Below are 21,628 nucleotides of genomic sequence, written 5' to 3'. Positions count from 1 at the left end.
ATTAAGAATTAAGGTAAAGGAAGAAGAATATACAATCACATTTTGAGAAAAGTCTGTAGGTTGCTGTATACTGCACAGGTATGAAAATATATTACTATTCTTTAGACTGAGTCTGTAATCACATGGAATGGAGAAGCCAGAAGTCAGACTTGATACCCAAGTAATTTTATCAACCTGCAAGTCTCTTACTAAACCTACTCCTTTTAAGTATTAATTTAAAAAATCAACAGCTTTATCCTATTCTGTTGAGTCTTTCACAGTGACTCGCAAAGAATGTCTAAGATTCTTAAACATCTTAAACTACAAGAAACACTACACCAATGACTTCAGTGTCATACAAATAATATGCAGTATGCCATCTGCCTTACTATTTTTTAACAGAAAATCAGGAAAAATAAGTCTCGAATTCTGATAAAGATTATAGCAGGACCTACAATGAGTGCTTAGTCTGTTGGCATAAACTTTTATATCCTACAAACAAACATACATTATGACTCAAAATAAAAATCACAACATATAGCAAGAACAGTTTTACTTGGCATTGTTAGTATAATAGGCTACAATTCACATGCTTGCAAAGTGGAGATAAAACAACAATCAGCAAATTTGTAAGTCACCAGGAAGCTAAAGGATTGGAAAAAAGGTAGCTATTTCCACTTTAATCTCATCCCTTGAGTAGTGGTATGGGAGCAGACTCAAGAACAAAAAAATGAGAGCAACCAAGGATAATTTACTAAAATTCACCTTAAAAAGATTGAATCTGCCATCTTGGATCTCTGCACCTGGTGTAACTTCCATAGTACAGTCTTCGGCCTAAGTTAAATAACATATTCCCCATTAAGATACCACATAAATTTTAATTGTAGGCCATATAAAGACAAACTAGCTGTGGCTAGTTTGTGACTTGAAACTAAAAACATCAGATAATCATTAATATGAAACTCTGAAAGGGAAGGAAGGGAAAAAAACAAACATGGTAAAATGGAATTTTTAAACTATCACATAGCATTTAACCACCTTTATAGGGAACAACTGATTTACTTAGGGAATAAAACTGGGACAGTAGAAAAGGCTGGGGTATTTTGGAATATTTACTAATTACCGTAATTTTATTAGTAGTAGAGGTAACTGGTATAACTTCAAGTCCCATTCGTATCCTCTTTTGTTTTTCACAGTAAGCTTTCCAGGTATCTTCATTAAACCCATAATTAAAATAATCAGAAAGATCAGCACCTAAAGATAAGACACACTTTTAGTGTGCAAATATTTCAATTCTATTTTTATGCAGCATATAATATATATTAAACTGTAAGAATAAAAATGGAGGGCGTTCCCTTCGTGGCTCAGCGGTTAATGAAACCGACTAGGATCCATAAGGATTCGGCTTCGATCCTTGGCCTTGCTCAGTGGGTTAAGGATCCGGCATTGCCATGAGCTGTGGTGTAGGTCACAGATGCGGCTTGGATCCTGCATTGCTGTGGCTCTGGCATAGGCCAGAGACTACAGCTCTGATTCACCTCCTAGTCTGGGAACTTCCATATGCCGCAGGAGCGGCCCTAGAAAAGGCAAAAAGACAAAAAAAAAAAAAAAAAAAAAAAAGAATTATTTCCTTTAGAAATGGCATTAATAAAACAATGTGCAAAGTCTACTCTTATATAATGCTAGGCTGTAAGATTTATTAATACAGGTCATTATTATGATATTCATAAGACAACAAAAATTACATTTAAAAAATAATATTCTAAACTGATGCTGAAAAAAACTTTTCTAATAACTGTTTATAATAAAAATCTTTTTAAACTGACATAATCCATAATAATCTTACCAGGTTTTCGCCATGGTTTATCTTCAAAAGAATCCAAATCAACCTCCAAGAGTGGAACTCCATTAATGCTTCCAGGTGCGTCAAGATCCACTCCTTTGACTTTCGTTCCTACTTTAGAAAAGTACAAAATGGTGAAGGAACCACATTGGAAAGAAGCTGATACTACAGACAAACAGAAAACACTGACACCTTTTTACTACTGTTAGCATAAAATACGGCAAAGATCCTAAACAAAACGGCAAGGTTTACCATAAATAAACAGTAAGGTCAAAATGTATGGTATAGCTGTAAGTTAAAACGGATAGAGAAATTAGGGACTTGTTGCTCACAATAAGGGATTCCTATACCAAAAGGAAGTTGCTAACTTCCATGTTCTAAATCACTGTAGTCTGTGAACTAAGAAAGATTTTTTACTTCTTTAAAGGTTATAGGACAAACAAAAAAACCACACATACGTGACAGGAACCCTATGTGACCCACACAACCTAAAATATTGATTACCTAGCCCTTTACAGAAAGTATCTCCACTACATGAAAAATGGTCAAAAACTGCTTTTTAAAAATGAGCTGTAACAGCTTACAACCTATTCATGACCTATTCAGATATATATTCCTATGGATGCAACTGCAAATACAAATTTTACCTGTAGTCCCATAAACTCTTCCTCCTGTCTTGATGTTAAGATTTACAGGTGCTGTGCCGTAACTCCTAAAAGTAAAATAATAAAAATTATCCTGAGAAACTTAAAGTAAAAACAGCAATGTATTCTGTATGTAACATAAATTATACACCCAAACATTAACTGAATAAACTGAAACTAGTTCAAACATTTTAGAAAATGTTTTAAACTAATTTTAAGGGTCTGTTCCTTGCTTAAAAAAAGATAAAAACAAGTATTTTTTTAAAAGTCTAATTTTCCAACTCAAAAACCTACTTGCTACTAACTCAATTTCCCACTGTAATAAACTTCCCAGAAATTTGACTGTGAAAGAACAGTTTAAATGCTTTGTTTTCATCTCATCTCCTACTCATTCAAATGGATTTGTGAAAATGCACTGCTTTTCACCTGCCTAATAATTTTCATCTTTTGTCTCCAGTGTATTAAATTTGAAACCTAGGTAATTCTGCTTAAAGATATAAGGATAAATTCAACAAAATATTCAAATACTTGTATAAAGCTCCACTGCTATAAACACAGGAAGTATGAAGTAGCCCCAAATAAACTGTTACTGTCAAGCACTACTTCTACTTAAAATGTTTACTCATCTCATTGGCTAATTAATTCATTTAGTAACTGCTCGAGCATCCACATTACATCATATATAATGCTAAGCTAAAGAGAGAATGAGCAGCTAGACAAACATGGTTCCTCCCCCACAATGCTTACATTTCAACAATCTAAATTAAAAAAAAAAATCTAAATTTAGCACAGCAAAAGCTCTTTGGGATATCTATACATGATGTATAAAAGTCCTAGATGTTTGAAAGTCAAAGTAAAAAACTAAGGATTATTTTTAAATGGTCCTCTTACAGAACTGCTAAAAGATAAATCAAAACCATATTATAAAAGGTTTATCATACTTCATTACATGAATGTCTCTACTTTCCCTTTCCCATTCTGCCTTTTAAAACATTTTTTAAATGACACCAAACATTCATACTCGCTGTGTATAAAGAAGCTTAGCTATATCAAAAACCATTCTTAAGTAAATCTGATACCATCCAATAACCCCCCATGAAGTCTCAGGCTTCTCTAGGGGCTATATCCTATATACTTTAATGTCTAAAGAGAACGTCAAAATAAATTTATCAAGGGGAGTTCCCTGGTGCTCTAGTTGTTAGGATTCAGCGCTTTTCCTGCTACGGCCAGGGTTCAAACCCTGGGCTGGTAACTGAGACCCCACATCAAACCACTGCACACTGTAGTCAAAAAAAAAAAAAAGCATCAAAATATTTATTTTTGGAGTTCCCTAGTGGCCTAGTGGTTAAGGATCTGGTGTTCTCACTGCTATGGTCCGAGGTCAATCCCTGGCCCAGGAACTTCTGTATGCTGCAAGCACAGCCAAAAAAATTTTTAAATTAAAAAATGTTTTAAATAAAAATATATAAAAAATAGGCTGGTAGGAGAGAGGGAAAAAAATTTAATCTACTCCTCCCACATTACCTACACATGGTAATACAATGTTATATACACAATGAACTGTCCAAAAACCTCTAAACCACTGCACCTTTTATCTACCCCTCCATCTATAACCAATCTGTTACCCATGTTATATCCACTTATTATTCACTCAAATATATCTAATTTTTCCATCTATCCCTATATTACTGTTGCTGGCTTAGTTTGGATTATCATCCCATGTGGACAATTACTTCATAGCTGTTAACTTCATTTCTATCTAGTCCATTTCAATTACCACTGCTAGAGTTTATATTTTCGAATAGTGGTGACTTGCCTATAAACCTTTTAAAGGTTCCATGATGATGACAACATGCTAACTCCCATCTCTTCAGTGGTTTCAAGCATCCTTTCTCATCTACCTTATCCTCTAGTCTTAAGAGTCCTCTAAGCCATGCTTCCACTACATATACATAGTATCACCCATCTAATTTATCTGTCCTTTTGTCTCAAGAATTATTCACACAAGTTCAAATATTACCACATCTAGGATCTTCTCTTCAACACCTACAGACTTTTAGCAACTTATTCCTTTATACAGCTTCATTCCCAATAAAGCTACTTAATGAACTATAGTGCAATTAACAAAATTTTATGTTTCCAATGCACAAGCACCACAATATATATCCATTCTGAAAAACAGAAAAGACGTCAATAGAAAAGATCTACCACCATAACAAAATCTAAACCTATACTTTATTCCCTTCGGATCTTCCTGTAAAATTCTTTCTATGTGCTCTGTGCATCCATGATAGTCCATTCACTTGATCCAGCTTTACAGACTATAATCCTTGAGACAACTTATCGGCCTAAAGAGCCTACAGGCAAATTAACCACTTGAAAAATACACTATGAAAAGCAAAAATATACACTTTTTTCTTTCTTTTTTTTTTTTAATGCTTTTTAGGGCTGCACCCACAGCGTATGGAGGTTCCCAGGCCAGGGGTCTAATCCGAGCTACAGCTGCGGGCCTACACCACAGCCACAGCAACAGCAGATTCCAGCCGTGTGTGCAACCTACACCACAGTTCATGGCAACACCGGATCCTTAACCGACTGAATGAGGCCAGGGGTCATGGTTCCTAGTCGTATTCTTTTCCACTGCGCCACGACAGGAACTACAGAAATACTTTTGATATTGTTTTTATTGGACAAAAAATTAAAAATCTAAACTCAGATCTGGATAAGTAAAACGTAAGAACAATGTAGATGTAAACAGCAATTCAAGGTTTTCTAATTCTATTTAAAGAATCTCAATTCATTTATAAAGATATTTCAATTTTAGAAATCAAAAACTGCTGCTTTTACATAACTTTACCTAATTAATTATTTTCAGGAAAAAAGTATTTTCATAGTGAAATCCCTTTTCATCATGAAACATAATTCACATATAACACTAAGTTAATTTTAAGTGTACAACATAATGATTTGACATATGTATAAACTGCAAAGTGATTACAATAACTTCAATTAATAGCCACTACCACACAGTTACAAATTTTTTTTTGGTGACAAGAATTTTTACCTCCTCTCTTAGCAATTCATTTGGTGAAATTTTAACAAAAGTTCTTTCATATCATGGTAAGATGGAAAAGTGTAAGAACAATTAAATCAATCACTAATTGTCTGATACAGGCACTCTACCTTTAATTTAAGCACACAGTTGTTACTTAAGAACTTACCCCAGAGTTCCCGTCCTGGATTGGCAATAACAAGCCCGACTAGTATCCATGAGGATGCAGGTTCAATCCCTGGCTTCACTCAGTAGGTTAAGGAATTGGTGTTGCTATAAGCTGTGGTGTAGGTCACAGATGTGGCTCAGATCCCATGTTGCTGTAGCTGTGGTATAGGCCAGCAGCTACAGCTCCAATTTGACTCCTAGCCTGAGAACTTCCATATGCCACAGATGAGGCCCTAAAAAGACCAAAAAAAGAACTTACCCATACTGTGGTGCACCCGTTTTAATGTCTCCTATAGTGACATGAACATCATCCTCATCATCATCACTGTCGCTGTCACTGTCGTCTTCAGTCTCAGTCACTTTCTATATCAACATAAACAATCATAAAATACAGTCAACAATCCACTTCAATGACAAATATGAATCTCTGAAAAGGTTAATGGTTTTGCATTTTTTTGAGTTAATTACAGGGGAAAAATAATACCTACTTCAACTCAATTACAACTTTGATGATTTACATGATAAAGAGTTAAGAAGATGAAGTAACACCTTTTCTCAACATTCTTTTGGTAAATAACACCTCATGTATTTTTTGCTACTTTTATAACTGCCCCTCTTGCAAAAAAATCTAAGACAGTATACTAAAATATCAAGAAAATAAAATTATTTTTTAAAAGTATTTGAGGAATTTTTAACAAAAAGAATATGAAAGAGGAAAACAATCACGAGTCATGATTAAAAGCACCAAATAGTTAAGAAGCAGCTCACCTATTCCCAGCATCATTTACACGTAAAAGAGGCCCTACATGCAAATGAATGAGGGTACACTTTTTTCCTATGAATAAAAGTAGGGCCATTTTTTTTTTTTTTTTTTTTTTTTTTTTGCCTTTTCTTGAACCGCTTCCATGGCATATGGAGGTTCCCAGGCTAGGTGTAGGGGTCTAATCGGAGCTGTAGCCACCAGCCTATGCCAGAGCCACAGCAACAGAGCCACAGCAACTCGGGACCCGAGCCGCATCTGTGACCTACACCACAGCTCACGGCAACACCGGATCCTTAACCCACTGAGCAAGGGCAGGGAACGAACCCAAAACCTCATGGTTCCTAGTCAGATTCGTTAACCACTGCGCCACGATGGGAACTCCCAGTGGGGCCATTTATGAAAGTTTTATTTTTTTTGAGGCTGCTTTGTGCCTAGTCACATAATAGTAAATTCAAAAAGTAGATCAACTAGGCTAAATGCTTTTTTGTATACAAGTTCAAGTTGTTAGGCTTGCAGAATAACAACCTCCTCTGTTTTACAGGATTAAAATATTCATGGGACCAAGATTTGTTTAACCCCCCCCCCAAAAAAAATCACTTTTAACGGGCATGTGGTCAGACTGTCACTTACATAAAATAACAATTCGCTAAAGAACTTGACAAACTTGGGTTGAGAGATTCAATGTATGCTTTGAAAACCAGGCTCTCTGTGATCTAGTTAGTTGATCTAGGATCACTCAATTCCTTGAAAGCAATTAACATCAAGCTCTTGCACATGCTCCATTTCCTCTGCAATCCCCTTCCACTACTTCTTCTCACGGTTACCCTTTTTGATATTACCAGATGACAAAGGAAATTATAAGAGGGGGAAGAGGGGGGCCCGATCATGCAAAATACCCCAGTCATGTTAAATTTTGGTTTTCTTCCCAAGTGAATGGGAAACTACTGATAAAGATTTTAAACAGAGAAGTAACCAGATCCCAAAGCCTTGTTACCGGTTTAGGTACACCATTTTCAGCAGTTTCATCTTCAATTCCAGATGGAGGATTAGCACTACAAACAACAAAAACAAGTACATGTCTGGTATTACTTTTCTGAAGTACAGAGCATACTAGTGTTTTTAAGCTATGTCTGAAGTTTCCTGAAGTTACTGTGCACTGGATATGCAAAGACATGGTAAAAACTGCCTGTCTGGGCCTAACACCTCACAAAGAACATGAACATTCAACACTGGAAGTAGTATGGAACTGCCTCCACAATGTTAATGATGGCAAATTTACAATCTGATGATAAGATATAATTTGAGGGTTTTGTTTTTTCTTTTTTGTCTTTTTGCCTTTTCTAGGGCTGCTCCTGCAGCATATGGAGGTTCCCAGACTAGGGATCTAATTGTAGCTGCAGCCGCCAGCCTATGCCACAGTCACAGCAACTTGGGATCCGAGCCAAGTCTGTGACCTACACCACAGCTCACAGCAACGCCAGATCCTTAACCCACTGAGCAAGGCTAGGGATCGAACCCACAACCTCATGGTTCCTAGTCAGATTCATTAACCACTGAGCCACGATGGGAACTCTGAGTTTTTTACATTTTTTTTGGCCATGTCCACAGCATGTAGAAGTTCCCTGGCCAGGGAACAAACCCACACCACTGCAGTGACCCAAGCCACAGCAGTGACAATGTTAGATCCTTAACCCACTGAGCCACCAGGGAACTCCCTTAATCAGTTTATAATTTATAATCTGTTTCTAATTTATCCTAAAATTATATTCAATATCAAAGTACTCTAGTAAATGCCAAGGACAAAAAAAATAAGTAAATAAATAAAAATTTTAAAAAGGAGTTCCTGTCGTGGCGCAGCAGAAACAAATCCGACTAGGAACCAAGAGGTTGCGGGTTCAATCCCTGGCCTTGCTCAGTGGGTTGAGGATCCAGTGTTGCTATGAGCTGTGGTGTAGGATGCAGACACGGCTCAGATCTTGCATTGCTGTGGCTGTGGTGTAGGCCAGCAGTTACATCTTGGATTAGACCCCTAGCCTGGGAACCTCCATATTCCGCAGCTGCAGCACTAAAAAGACAAAAGACAGGAAAAAAAAAAGTAATTGCCAAGGACTATGTAACACAGTTTCCTCTTTTACCTGGTGCCCAAGGAACTCAGATCTGTGGTTTGATCACATTAACTCTTTCAGTATCTAGTAAACACACATGCTCTTGGTTCTCTGTTTCATCAGTCTTACTGGATATATGTTCTTTGTTGAATAAAAAATAAGTAAGATAAAAAGTTTTACCTTCATGTATGACTGGCTTCCAATTTGACCCAAAGGAGTGCCAGAACTAATTTTGAAGCATTAATAAAAATTACTTTTTTTTTTCTTATTTTTTGCACCACGGCACATGGAAGTTTCCAGGCCTGGCACTGAATCTGAGCCACAGCTGCAACCAACACCACAGTTGTGGCAGCATCAGATCCTTTTAATCCACTGCACTGGCTGTGAAATGAATCTATGCCTCCACAGTAACCTGAGCCACTGCAGTCAGATTCTTAACCCACTGTGCCATGATGAGAACTCCAAAAAAAAAAAAATTTTTTTGTTTCCCAAGGCAAAAGGGATAAAAGCAAAAATAAACCAATGGGACTTAAACTGACAAGGCTTTCGCACAGCAAAGGAAACCATAAAAAAAAAAGACAACCTATAGAATGGGAGAAAATAATTTCAAAGGATGCAACTGGCAACAGCTTAATCTCTAAAATACACAAACAACTTACACAACTCAACAGCAAAAAAACTAACAACGCAATTAAAAAATAGGCAAAAGGCCTGAACAGACATTTCTCCAAAGAAGATATACAGATGGCCAATAAGCACATGAAAAAATGCTCAACATCACTGATTATTAGAGAAAAGCAAATCAAAACTACTATGAGGTACCACCTCACAACCGTCAGAATGGCCGTTATTAAAAAGTCCACAAATAACAAATACTGGAGGGGGTGTGGAACAAAGGGAACCCTCCTACACTATTGGTGGGAATGTAAATTGGTACAACCACTATGGAAAACAGTATGGAGGTACCTCAGAAAACTACAGAACTACATATATGACCCAGCAATCCCACTCTTGGGCATATATCCAGACAAAACTTTCCTTGAAAAAGACACATGTACAACGTAAATCCTCTCTGGACTCAACTTTTCTCCATTATGTCATTCTTTTCCCTCAACAAAAGAAGCTTGTTTTCAAAAACAAAACAAAAGTAAAGAAAGTTCTTTCGGCACTAAAAAAAAAAAAAGAAGAGAAAAAGACACACGCACACATATGTTCACTGCAGCACTATTCACAACAGACAAGACATGGAAACAACCTAAGTGTCTGTTAGAGATGAATCGATTAAGAAGATCTGGTATATATACACAATAGATTACTATTCAGCCATAAAAAAGAACAAAATAATGCCATTCGAAGCAACATGGATGGAACTAGAGACTCTCATACTAAGTGAGATAAGTCCAAAAGAAAAGACAAATATGATATGATATCACATTATATGGAATCTAATATACAGCATAAATGAAACTTTCCACAGAAAAGAAACTCAGGGACTTGGAGAACACACTTGTGGCTGCCAAAGGGGAGAGGGATGGACTGGGACTCTGGGGTTCATAGATGCAAACTACTGCCTTTGGAACGGATAAGCACTAAGATCCTGCTGTACAGCACTGGGAACTGTATCTAGTCACTTGTGATGGAGCATGATGGAGGATAATGTGAGAAAAAGAATGTAGATGTGTGTGACTGGGTCACTTTGCTGTACAGTAGAAAAATGACAGAACACTGTAAACCAACTATAATGGAAAAAATAAAAATCATTAAAATTTTTTTGAATTATTTTAAGGCCAGTTAAAATTTGAATTGGTCTTGTTACAAGAAAATTGATATATAACACTAATTCTCTTAAGACTCAAGCATATGTCCATTCACCATGAGATAAAACTTAATAGTACTATACTGTAATTGCTTTCTTATATTTCTAATAATTATAGTTTTGATAGTAGGAATTAACCATTAACCTCATTTTATAGATAAACTGAAGTATAAGGCAACTCACAATTATTTTGTAGCATTTCTAGGGAAAATGTCCAGATGTTGATACAGGTCAAAGCTCTTTTCATTGAATTTCTGCTAATTAAGCAGTTTCCATATAAATCAATTTAATCTCATAGTGGTATTTTATAATCTTCTATCTTCAAATAAAACCAAAAACTTATCTCTTCCATTTTCACTATTCTACTACTTGACCCAAGGAAAAAAATATGCAGCCATAATTCTTTAGTACATTTCTCAGAAACAAGCTGAGTTTGCTTTTTATGTCACAAAACAGTATGTTTACCCAAAACGTGGATACATAAAACAAGATAATTGGTGACAGTACAATGCAATGGTTAAGAACAGTTTCAATGAGGGCCCAGTCACAAAGAAAGTGGGGAAACCTCTGAGGACAAGGACTTGACTCAGGGTAATGCAGTGTGTATGTACCATACTGGATACTAGAACACAGCTTTAGCAGAGCTCTCTTCCCCCAGAGACTTTTAAAAGTTCTCATTCTCTATCACCATTAAAATGCTAAAAACAAGATAAAATTATAAGCTTTTTGAAGAAAAACAAAACTTTAAGGGCAGATCTTTTCCTTTGGATGAAATAAACTTAATAGCTTTCAAAATAAAGTGTTACTAAGGAATATAAAGACATTTTAACAGTGCAGCCTTCCTCTCCAATCAATTTAACCAAGCTGTGTACTGAGGAATTAAAATTAAAGAATGTTTAACCAGAAAATAAGATTTGACAACAGTAGCCAAGAACTAGTACTAAGAAAAGAGAATAAAAACTAGTTCACAAAAATGTGTCTGATTATTTTCATTAATTTCCTGACCAAATGAAAAACAGGGTATGAAGAAATATTTAACTACATTCATTAATGATAAACTACATAAATCCCAACTTTGTGGTTAATTGAGATTAGGGTTAGGAACTGGGTTGGATATATACACTTCAAAACTAAGTGACAAGATTTCAGATGATATATCAAAGGGTTAAAAAAAAAAATCTTCCAATATAGGAGATATTTTTAAGCAAGGAAGAAATAATTTCAAATTTCTACTTCTTACTTCTTCCCACCATTCACTTTTTTTTTTTTTTTTTAAGGGCTGCACCCAAGGCATATGGAATTTCCCAGGCTAGGGGTTGCATTGGAGCTGCAGCTGCTGACCTACACCACAGCTACAGCAATGTCCAGATCAATGTCCAGGCACGTCTGCAACCTACACCACACCTTGCAGCAACGCCAAATCCTTAACTCACTGATGGAGGCCAGGGATCGAATCCACATCCTCATGGATCTTAACCATCTGAGCCACAACGGAAATTCCTCCATTCACTCTTTGACAACAGTGTTCAGATATAATTTATATATCTCACAATCCATTCATTTGAAGTGTACAATTGAATGGTTTTTAATATGTTTACAGAATAGTGCAAACATCACACCATATAACTCTAGAACATGTTCATCACCTCCAAAAGAAATCTGCTATATATATATAGTCACTCTCCATTTTGCCATGCCCAGTCTCAGCACTCACTAGCTTCTGTTTCTATGGGTTTACTTAGTCTGTACATCTAGTACAATTAGAAATACAACATGTAGTCTTTTTTGACTGGTTTTAGCAGTTTTCGTGGTTCATTCATATTCTAACTAACACATATCAGTACTTCATTCGTGTCTTTTTACTGCCAAACAGTATTTCACTGCATAGATAAACCACTTTTTTAAACCTGTGCATTCATCATTTGATAGACACTTGGGATCTTTCCATTTCTTGGCTATTATGATGCTGCTATGAACATTCACATACAAGTCTCATTTCTCTAAAGAATATATCTAGGAAAATTCTTGGATCATCTGGTAGCTCTACATTTAACCTTTTGAAGAACTCTCAGACCATTATCCACAGCTGCACCGTTTTCCAATCCCACCATTAGTGCTATATAAGGGTTCTGATTTCCCCATTATCTTCACCAACACCTATTACTGTCTTTTTGATTACAGACATTCCTAGTCAGTGTGAGGTGGTGTTTCCTCCTATTTTTAAACGCAAATATTCTTTAAAAGCTCTTTCTGTAATCACCTCTCCCCTACTCTAAGACACTAAGGCATCTGGTCAGAATAATGTCAGCATATCGACATACTTGTATGCATGAGTTGTTGTGAAATTTTGAGTAAGTTGTTGGCTCCCCATATATGTTCTGTAAGTGATACTCATACTTTTCTAGTACTCTAAAAAAGGCAATCAATCTTAATTCATTAATTCCACACTGACTTCTGAATAAATCCAAACCTTGAAATAATAACCAAAGTGCATTACTCTATCCAAAATATTAAGAAGTTGTAAAAGCAGGAGTTCCTGTCGTGGCTCAGTGGTTAATGAATCCGAATAGGAACCATGAAGTTGTGGGTTCAATCCCTGGCCTTGCTCAGTGGGTTAAGGATCTCGCATTGCCATGAGCTGTGGTGTAGGCTGCAAATGCAGCTTGGATCTGGTGTTGCTGTGGCTGTGGTGTAGGCCAGCAGCTGTAGCTCCAATTTGACCCCTAGCCTGTGGACCTCCATATGCCATGGGTTCAGCCCTAGAAAAGACAAAAAAAAAAGACCAAAAAAAAAAAAAAAGAAAGAAAGAAATTGTCAAAGTAGCTACCCAAAGAATTTTTTATAAAGATTTTTATTTTTCCTTATAGCTGGTTTCCAGTGTTCTGTAACTTTTCTACTGTACAGCAAGGTGACCCAGTCACACATACATGTATACATTGTTTTTCTCACATTATCATGCTCCATCATAAGTGACTAGATATAAAAAATTCTTTAAAAATTTTCTTAGTAGTCAAATGGTTATACCGTGTATTCCACTATCGAGATCACTTATGAAAACAATGTTCCTTAATAGTGAAAAATTTTCAAACCCTTAAAAAACTTTGTCTCCTAGGCTATTAACAAATAAATGAAATTGGTATAAGATTAGGTCCTGAAATAGTAAAAAAAAGAACTCAATGTCTTCCCACCTTGAGTCAAAATGTAATTGAGCCAATGATCATAATGAAATACTTCTGACAATCTGCTACAAAATCACTGTACCACACAATCTATATAAGCATCAACAAGAAATTTCACTAACCTGGCATTTTCTTCTTCTGGCCTTTCAACTTCATTTTCATCTACCAAAAAAAATACATAAATAAATAAATAAAATTAACAAACAAAACTCTTTAAGAAACCAATATTATGAAAATCTGAAGTGATCATCACAAGCACTAACCTAGGTCCTTTGCCAAATCACTGTGCACATGCACGTCCCATGGGCCTATAAGCACATCCAAAGTTAGATCACCTTATAATAACTTAACAAGATATGTCTTTTACGAAAAATAAAAAAATAAAAAAAATCAGACTTTACTTCTATAAAAGTAAGCTTAATTTAAAAGGTACTAAAGATTTCTAGATCTGTGTAAAAGAAACCCTCAACATTTACAATTCAGAGTATCACTAATGCTAAATTTTGCCACCAAAAAAAAGATGTCTTTTACAAGTTTATCAAAATCAAAGTTTGTTAATCACATCACCAGGAGCTGCACGGTGCCTAAACGTGGTCTTTTACTACACTATTCTCAAGAGAATCAATATGCATTTTAGGCAAGGAAAAAACATTAACTTTCAAAATTAGTATCAGTAACAAACAAGAAGGGACCATAACTTGATGGAAGTTAAAAATCAGTGTCACACAAGTCCCTTTCAAAGGGGCCATAAAAGATGTAGTGAACTTACTTTGTGAAAAAAATATGCATGAGATGACACTGAAAACTATAAGCCTAGGGACATGAGATACTTCAATGATGTGGGTTAAGAGCAGTCCCTTAAAAAAGAAAAATTTCACCTTAATACAGGAGACATTCAGAGTTTTCTTTATGGGCCATAATGTATTCCATCTCTTTCTCTCTCTCTTAATTATTTTTAAAGCACGACTTTCAGACAAGGAGGTACCCTTGCAGGTGCATTCCATACAAACTGACCATCAAGAAACAAGACGTTAGTTTTACAGCATCAACTTTATTTAGCTATTATTACAGAATGACTGTTTCTGGCAACAGGAAGGGCATCCTACAGTCAAGGGGCAAGAGGAGCCGCACCAACACAGCTTAGAGGCGATATTAAAAAACAGACGATAGAGCGCGGAGGCGAGGCGTCCGAGAAGCCCGAGTGAGTAGGAGGGAGAGACCGCGGGCCAGGACCCGCGCCCCCGGACCAGCCCCGAGCGGCCGCCGCGGGGTGGGAGCGCGTAGGGGGTGTGGGCTGGGCGTCCAGAGGCCGAGGGGGGCGGGGGACGCGCACGCCGCACTCGGCCTGAGTCAGGCCGGACGAGGCTCTGTGCGAGAGGCCCCGGGCGGCGGCGTCAGGGGCCCGGGACGCCAGCCGTCGGCAGACCCGGAGGAGAGGCCTGAGAGAACCCGGGAGAGAGAGAAGGGACAGGAAGTTCCGTACCGCCATAGAGCCACTCTTCCTCCTCATCCCCTCCGGTCCCGCCGCTCAGCTCCGACACTAGGCGCTCAACCTCGCCGGCCGACATGGCCGCCCCGAGCACAACTTAAAGGCGGCTATCAGCAGCCCCCTCCAACCCCTTCCCAAGCCTCGCTGCCCGGGGGCTCGAGAGGGGAGCGAACCCGCCGGCGAGCGAACGAAGAAAGCGCGAGACTCAAATCCAGGAGAGACGGCCGTGGCGGCGGCGGCAGCGGCGGTAAAGAAGACGACTCCGGCGCCGCTCCGCCCGCGCCCGCGCACGCGCACCAGCACCCAAGCGGCGCGGCGTCTCTAGGTAGCTTTGCTTCCGCAGCGGCGGCGGCCACCTGAGCCTGGTTGCGCACGCGCATCGTAGTTGGCCCCGCCTCCCGTGGAATCTCGCTTTGGTTTTTTAGCGTGACTTCCTCTTGTAACGTCGTGCGTCGTCTAGAATTCCCCTCCCCCAGTCCTATCTCTGGTAAACCGTATTGCTTTTCCTGGAGAGTACTCCATTGTTACTTTCTGCCTTTGGTGTTTACTTTTTCTTCTCAGTCGGTTTTTTTTTGTTTGTTGTTGTTTTTTAATCTTACGAAAGGCCTTGTTTCTTTCTTTACATGTATCAAACCTGACACAGAATCATTACCTCTCAGTCCCTGTTTCTCATTAGAGAACAAACAGTAATTCAAGCCCACTTTCTTGAAAAATTAACAGCAAATAAAAGCCAAGTAAATGAATAACGCATTGTCCGTGGTAAAAAAATCAAAGACTTCTTATCTGTTATTCTCCTTTACAGAGGTAGCCTTTGTTTTCCTGTTTCATGGGCAGTGTTATGAAATTTTATATATATATTTTCTTCACATGCATTGTTTTGCTGGAAAAACTTGAAGTTAACCCGTCTTAACGAATACAATATGCGTGTATCTTTGTGTGGATTGTTTTTTGTTTGGTTTTTTTACTCAGTTTCTTGGGGAATCCTTCCCATATGTGAGTTGATTTTTATTTAGCAGTGTCTTGGAGAGCCTTTCCGTGTTCATGTATATATGTATGAAATTATGTCCATTTTTAAGCCCTTCATAATATCCCATAACATAGCTATCACAAAATGAATACAGCTAGTTCCCTACTGATGTGCATTTAGAATGATTTCAACTTCCCACTTTCATGAAAAAAAAAAAAGAAAAAAAAAACTACAACAACAAGCCTTGTAAATGACTTGCTGTTTTGTACAACAGGGTTTTTTTTTTATCATAAAGTATGTGAAGTTTTTATTTTACTAGATATTGCCAAGTTTTGGGGCTACTTTTGAAAACACATCTCTCAAGGAGAAGAAAATATGCTGTGTGAGAACTGTTGGTCTAGCTCTTACCTAAAACTATCTAGTAGCAAGACCTCAGGTAATCCACCCCTCTGTGCTTCAGATTTCTCATCTATAAGATAGGAAAGCTGAATTTAGATGATCTCTGAAGTCTTTCTGTTGTAAAGTTTTCAGACAGAACACTCACTTTTTAGAAAGAAATCCATTCGAGTTTTACGAATCAACCAATTGGTTTACTTGCTCTCTGGTCAATAAATACTGTTTATTTATTTAACAATTCTTGAGGGACTTCCTGTTGTGGCACATCAGAAATGAATCCAACTAGTATCCATGAGGATGCAGATTTGATCCCTGGCCTCACTCAGTGGGTTAAGGATCTGGCGTTGCTGTGAGCTGTGGTGTAGGCCAGCAGCTGCAGCTCTGATTCGACCCCTTGCCTGGGAACTTCCATATGTCAAGTGGTCATGGAAAGCCACTCTAATGAGGTGGTACAAGAGTAGAGACCTGAGTGAGAGAAATAAACCCTTTGGACTTCTGGAAGGAACTCTTATCAGATGGAGAGAATAGGAAATGCAAAAGCCCTGAAACAGAAGCATACTTGGTGTTTTCAAGGAACCCAAAATGTGGCTGGAGTGGAGTGAGGGAGGGAGAGGGTATATAGATGAGGTTGGAGTTATTTGGGGGGTGGGTACTGCAGAGCTCATCACTTCTTGCTGCACACTGTGTTGATTCCATGGCCTGTGTCTATGTCATCATATAGTAATTATTTGACAACATCTATTTTCCTAAGAGTCTTCACTAAGTCCTCCCTCGAAAGGGCATCTTTTTGTTTGTTGGTTTGTTTGTTTTGGGGGGGGAGGTTGGCTTCAGTGTGCAACAGTTGATATGGAATCTTAGTTCCCAGACCAGGGATTGAACCCAAGTTGTAGAGGTGAAAACTTGAAATCCTGACCACTAGACCACCAGGGAACTCCCAGGGCATCTTCTTATATGTCATTCCAATTCCTGATTTGGTGCCTAGCACTTAAGAGATCTTTACTTCTACTGACAGTAATGAAATGAAGATTTTAGATTCTGCTTAAGGGTGTCATAAGGCAATCACTCATAGTCCCTATTTACCTTTCTATTTATCATTTCATGAGTCTAGAACAACCTTTGGTGGTTTCATGGGAGAACTGATTGCCTTTTGCTGAGGAGCCTCTTTCTCCTTTCAGGGCCTGAATGAGCTTGTCTTACTTAAACGAAAGACTTGATGGATAATAATTAATGCATCAGAATCATCTTCATGGTGGAGGTAGCTTTTGAACTAAGCTTTGAAAATGAAGGTTTGCACAAGCAGAAAAGCCCATAAATCACTAATAATCAACCTTAAAAGGCTTGTTCTTTCATTGCTTCCAAACTGAGTTTCTTGCCTGGATAATCTTCCTTAGTTAAAGATGTCTTTGGAGTTCCCATCATGGTGCAGCAGAAATGAATCCAGCTAGGAACCATGAGGTTGTGGGTTTGATCCCTGGTCTTGCTCAGTGGGTTAAGGTCCGGTGTTGTGGTGAGCTGTGGTATAGTTCGCAGACACCGCTCATATCTGGTGTTGCTGTGGTTGTGATATAGGCTGGCACAACTGGATCCCTAGCCTGGGAACCTCCATGTGCCATGGATGTGGCCCTAAAAAGACAAAAGACAAAAAAAAAAAAAAAAGATGTCTTTGTCTCTCACCCTGGGAGACTTCAAAGATAGGCAGTTTGCAAATAGCAAATATTATGTAAAATTATGACCTTATCAAACTACAATACTCTGTATATTCTGATTATATTGTTTTCCATTTGTTTGTATATTTGGGTGTATGGTCTGTTGGTTCTTTACCAAAAAAAAAAAAAAATCAGGTTTTGGTGGAGGGAGTTTGTATTTGGGGGGGAGGTTTTTTTTTTTTTTTTTTTTTTTTGCCTCACCTGAGGCATGTGGAAGTTCCCAGGCCAGGGAGCAAACCTGCACCACAGCACTGACCCAAGCCCCAGCAGTGGCAACATTGGATCCTTAGCCTGCTGCACTACAAGGGATTTCCTAAAGCATCAGTTTTAATGCATCTATCTCTGAGAAGTACTGAAAGGGAGGGCTTATTAGTATGGGATGATTAAAACAATGTCAAGAAGTAAAGATCAAATAAAAGTGCCTTGCTCAGTATCTAGTAGATAGTTCTCAGAAATGTGTTTTGAATATATATGTAGGAGCATTTAAGCCTTACTGTGTTATTCGCTGTCAACTTTAGTTATGTCACTTCAGTGTTTCTCAGTTTCCTCATCAGTAAATTGATACATTAAAATAGCTTGTTATGCCCACTTCCTGGAAGGAGAACAAAGCTAAAATGAAGTCTCAGATGTGAAAGCATTGGACAAGTTACAGGTGAGTTGGTGCTATGTGATAAAAGACATTTTTACATATGGAGCTACAGGGAAGTTCATTCTGGCTTACACAGGAGTTAACTTGAATTTATGCTATAACTAGAACAGCCTATTTGTGGCCTATCAAACAAACTTTGTACATCTTTGATTTTATTAAAGAAAAAGGCACAGTGACCAGAAGTAAAGAATGTCCATGTTAAAAATAAAGATCAAATGCCTCCCTTCCTGGGACACCAATGCTGGTACTCCTTAAATGATAAGACTCCCTTCCCAGGTGCCAAGCCATACTGACCAGCTGTATAAGTGCTGGTCTTTTTTAACCCTGAAGCAATGTATCTCTGATTTGTTTGATGTTCTTTGTTCTTCTTCTTCTTCTTCTTTTTTTTTTCTTTTTTTTTTTTTTTTGGTCTTTTTAGGGCCACACCTGTAGCCTATGGAAAATTCCCAGGTTAGGGACTGAATCAGAACTGCAGCTGCCAGCCTACGACACAGCCACAGCAACACGAGATCCGAGCCTCATCTGTGACCTACACCACATCTCATGGCAATGATGGATCCTTAACCCACTGATAGAGGCCAGGGATCAAAACCCCATCTTCATGGATGCTAGTCAGATTTGTTTCCACTGCACCTCAATGGGAATTCCTGATGTTCTTTATTCTGACAAGACATAAAACTGTGCTGGAGCAGCTCCTCAGAATTATTTGAGAGGCTGTCTTCCAGGCTATAGTCCCTAGTTTGGCTCAAGTAAAACTGTTATCTATCCTATCATAGATTGTTTATTAATTTTTTTGTTGTTGTTGACATATGTCATGGGTTAGGCCTCTTATCCCTTGAAACACCTGAGTAACTGCACATGTGTAGAGTTTTCCTTCTGCTTTAGATACCACAGCAAGGAATTAAGCCCCAATTATCCATCTTCTTCTGCATTCTATTACTTTTTTTTTTTTTTTTTTTTTTTTGGCCGTTCCCATGGCATGTGGAAGTACCCAGGCCAGGGATGGAACTTGCTCCACAGCAATAACCAGAGCCACAGCAGTGACAACATTGGATTCTTAACCCACTGAGCCACAGGGCACTCCTGCATTATGGTATATTTTAACACTAAATTCTATATTGCTAGTTATTTATGGAAAATTGTATCATCTATGCACATCTACACCGCAATGTAAACTGCACACTTTTTAAGGGTGAAAACAAACATTTCTTTCTTTTTTTTTAAATAGCTGCATCCCGACAGTATGCGGAAGTTCCTGTGCTACTGCAGCAACTGGAGCCACTGCAGTGACAATGCTGGATCCTTAACCTGCTGAGCCACATGGGAACTCCCCAATTTTTTTTTAATTCACCATGTTCTCTCTTACAATATCAAGCAATGGAAAGTATTTAATAAATCCTTAAGTGTCAATCATGCATATAGACAACTTAGAAAAGAGATGAAGGGAAATATGCTCAATTTTATGAGAATAGAAAATAATCGCTAGTTACTTTGAGCAGAAAAGTAAAAATCACATTTAAAGAAAGTAAATCTGAGGACCTTAAGCATGCAATTTTAGCAATAATTCATCTGATTCTGCCATGATGTCTGAGAGCAATAAATGGATTTTTCCCCCCTGGATTTTCTTCTCTTTTCTATCTACCCTGTGTCCAAAGGTCATTTCATCGAATCTCATGACTTTTAATAGTATTTATGTGATAGATATCAATGATTCTCAATCTTCTGCCTGCATTTTTCTTGAGCTCAGGGCAAGCTGCTCTCTCTCCGTCTCTGATGATCCACCCAATGCCTCTCTTGGATACTTAAGAGCATGTCAAACTTAACTTGTGAATTCCCCTCCCAAACCTGTCCTATCCCACTTCCATACTCTCCCAAGCTTTTCTATCTTACTATCAGTAATAACCATCCAACCAAGCGTTCAGCCAAAACCTAAAGAATCATCCTTGACTCCTCTCTTTCCCTTTTGTGTCCCTTTCATACCTATAAAAATTCAATAGCAGAGTTCCCGTTGTGGCACAGTGGTTAGCGAATCTGACTAGGAACCATGAGGTTGTAGGTTCGATCCCTGGCCTTGCTCAGTGGGTTAAGGATCCAGCGTTGCCGTGAGCTGTGGTGTAGGTTACAGACACAGCTCATATCTGGCGTTGCTGTGGTTCTGGCGTAGGCCAGCAGCTACCTCTCTGATTGGACCCCTAGCCTGGGAACCTCCATATGCCACGCACGGGAGCAGCCCAAGAAATGGCAAAAAGACAAATAAAATAAAATAAAATAAAATAAAATAAAATATTCAATAGCAAGACCCTTTCATTCTTCCAATAAAACATATCCCATATGTCTACTCCTCTCCATTTTCATTGTCACACTGCAATCAAATAATGCAAATCTTTCAATGCTTTCCTGTTACAAATAAAATAAAATCCAAACTTCCTACTCTGTGACCCATAAGCCCCTTCATGATCTCGTGGCCCTTTGGCATGTGGCCATACGGGTTGCGCATTGTCCAACTTTGTGGGAGCCATCACATGTCTTCCTTCTGAATCACATTGGTTAACTCTTTTAGGGTCATTCTCTTACACCATCTGTGCTTATTCCCTCCTTATTTCTTCAGGCGTATTCCAGCTCTACATCTCTCAGTCCCCAACTTTGTTTCATTATATATACATGTCTCATATTCTCAGGGTTTTAGCAGAGACATCTCCACTCACTGAAACTGATATCTAACCTCCCCCCAAGGACAATTCTCATCTTTCTATATTGGATGCCCACCATGTTCCTTCACCCTGTTGTCCTATGGAGCCTGGAGATAGTATTGCCACTTCCCTGCCTCTGGTGGGCATCGCCAGACTGTTACGGTACTACTTTCTTGTGAAAA

General features: G+C 38.3%; 1 protein-coding gene across 50 annotated transcripts in view; it reads right to left on the bottom strand.

Moving 5' to 3' along the window:
- FIP1L1 (factor interacting with PAPOLA and CPSF1) overlaps positions 1-15,396 on the bottom strand; it is a 77,927-nt gene extending 62,531 nt beyond the window's left edge. For 8 of the 50 annotated variants that reach the window (XM_021101227.2, XM_021101231.2, XM_021101241.2 and 5 more), the window contains exons 1-9: positions 15,033-15,396; positions 13,813-13,857; positions 13,672-13,711; positions 7,444-7,501; positions 5,946-6,049; positions 2,470-2,534; positions 1,826-1,936; positions 1,103-1,233; positions 745-813 (exon numbers count right to left, since the gene is read on the bottom strand). In XM_021101227.2, coding sequence (XP_020956886.1) covers positions 745-813; positions 1,103-1,233; positions 1,826-1,936; positions 2,470-2,534; positions 5,946-6,049; positions 7,444-7,501; positions 13,672-13,711; positions 13,813-13,857; positions 15,033-15,117 — 708 coding nt within the window. In that variant the 5' untranslated portion in view covers positions 15,118-15,396. The remainder of the gene's footprint in view (positions 1-744; positions 814-1,102; positions 1,234-1,825; positions 1,937-2,469; positions 2,535-5,945; positions 6,050-7,443; positions 7,502-13,671; positions 13,712-13,812; positions 13,858-15,032) is intronic. The other 42 variants (XM_021101229.2, XM_021101232.2, XM_021101242.2 and 39 more) reach the window with 7 other exon arrangements.
- Between the last annotated feature and the right edge of the window lie 6,232 nt (positions 15,397-21,628).

This window comes from Sus scrofa, chromosome 8, assembly GCF_054392235.1.
Source record: "Sus scrofa isolate SSC_HxYL_T2T_F1_AM1 chromosome 8, Sscrofa_HxYL_maternal_Yorkshire_Landrace_v2.0, whole genome shotgun sequence".
NCBI lineage: Eukaryota > Metazoa > Chordata > Mammalia > Artiodactyla > Suidae > Sus > Sus scrofa.
Note: the sequence above shows the minus strand (reverse complement) of the source record. Positions and strands in the feature narration are given on the sequence as shown.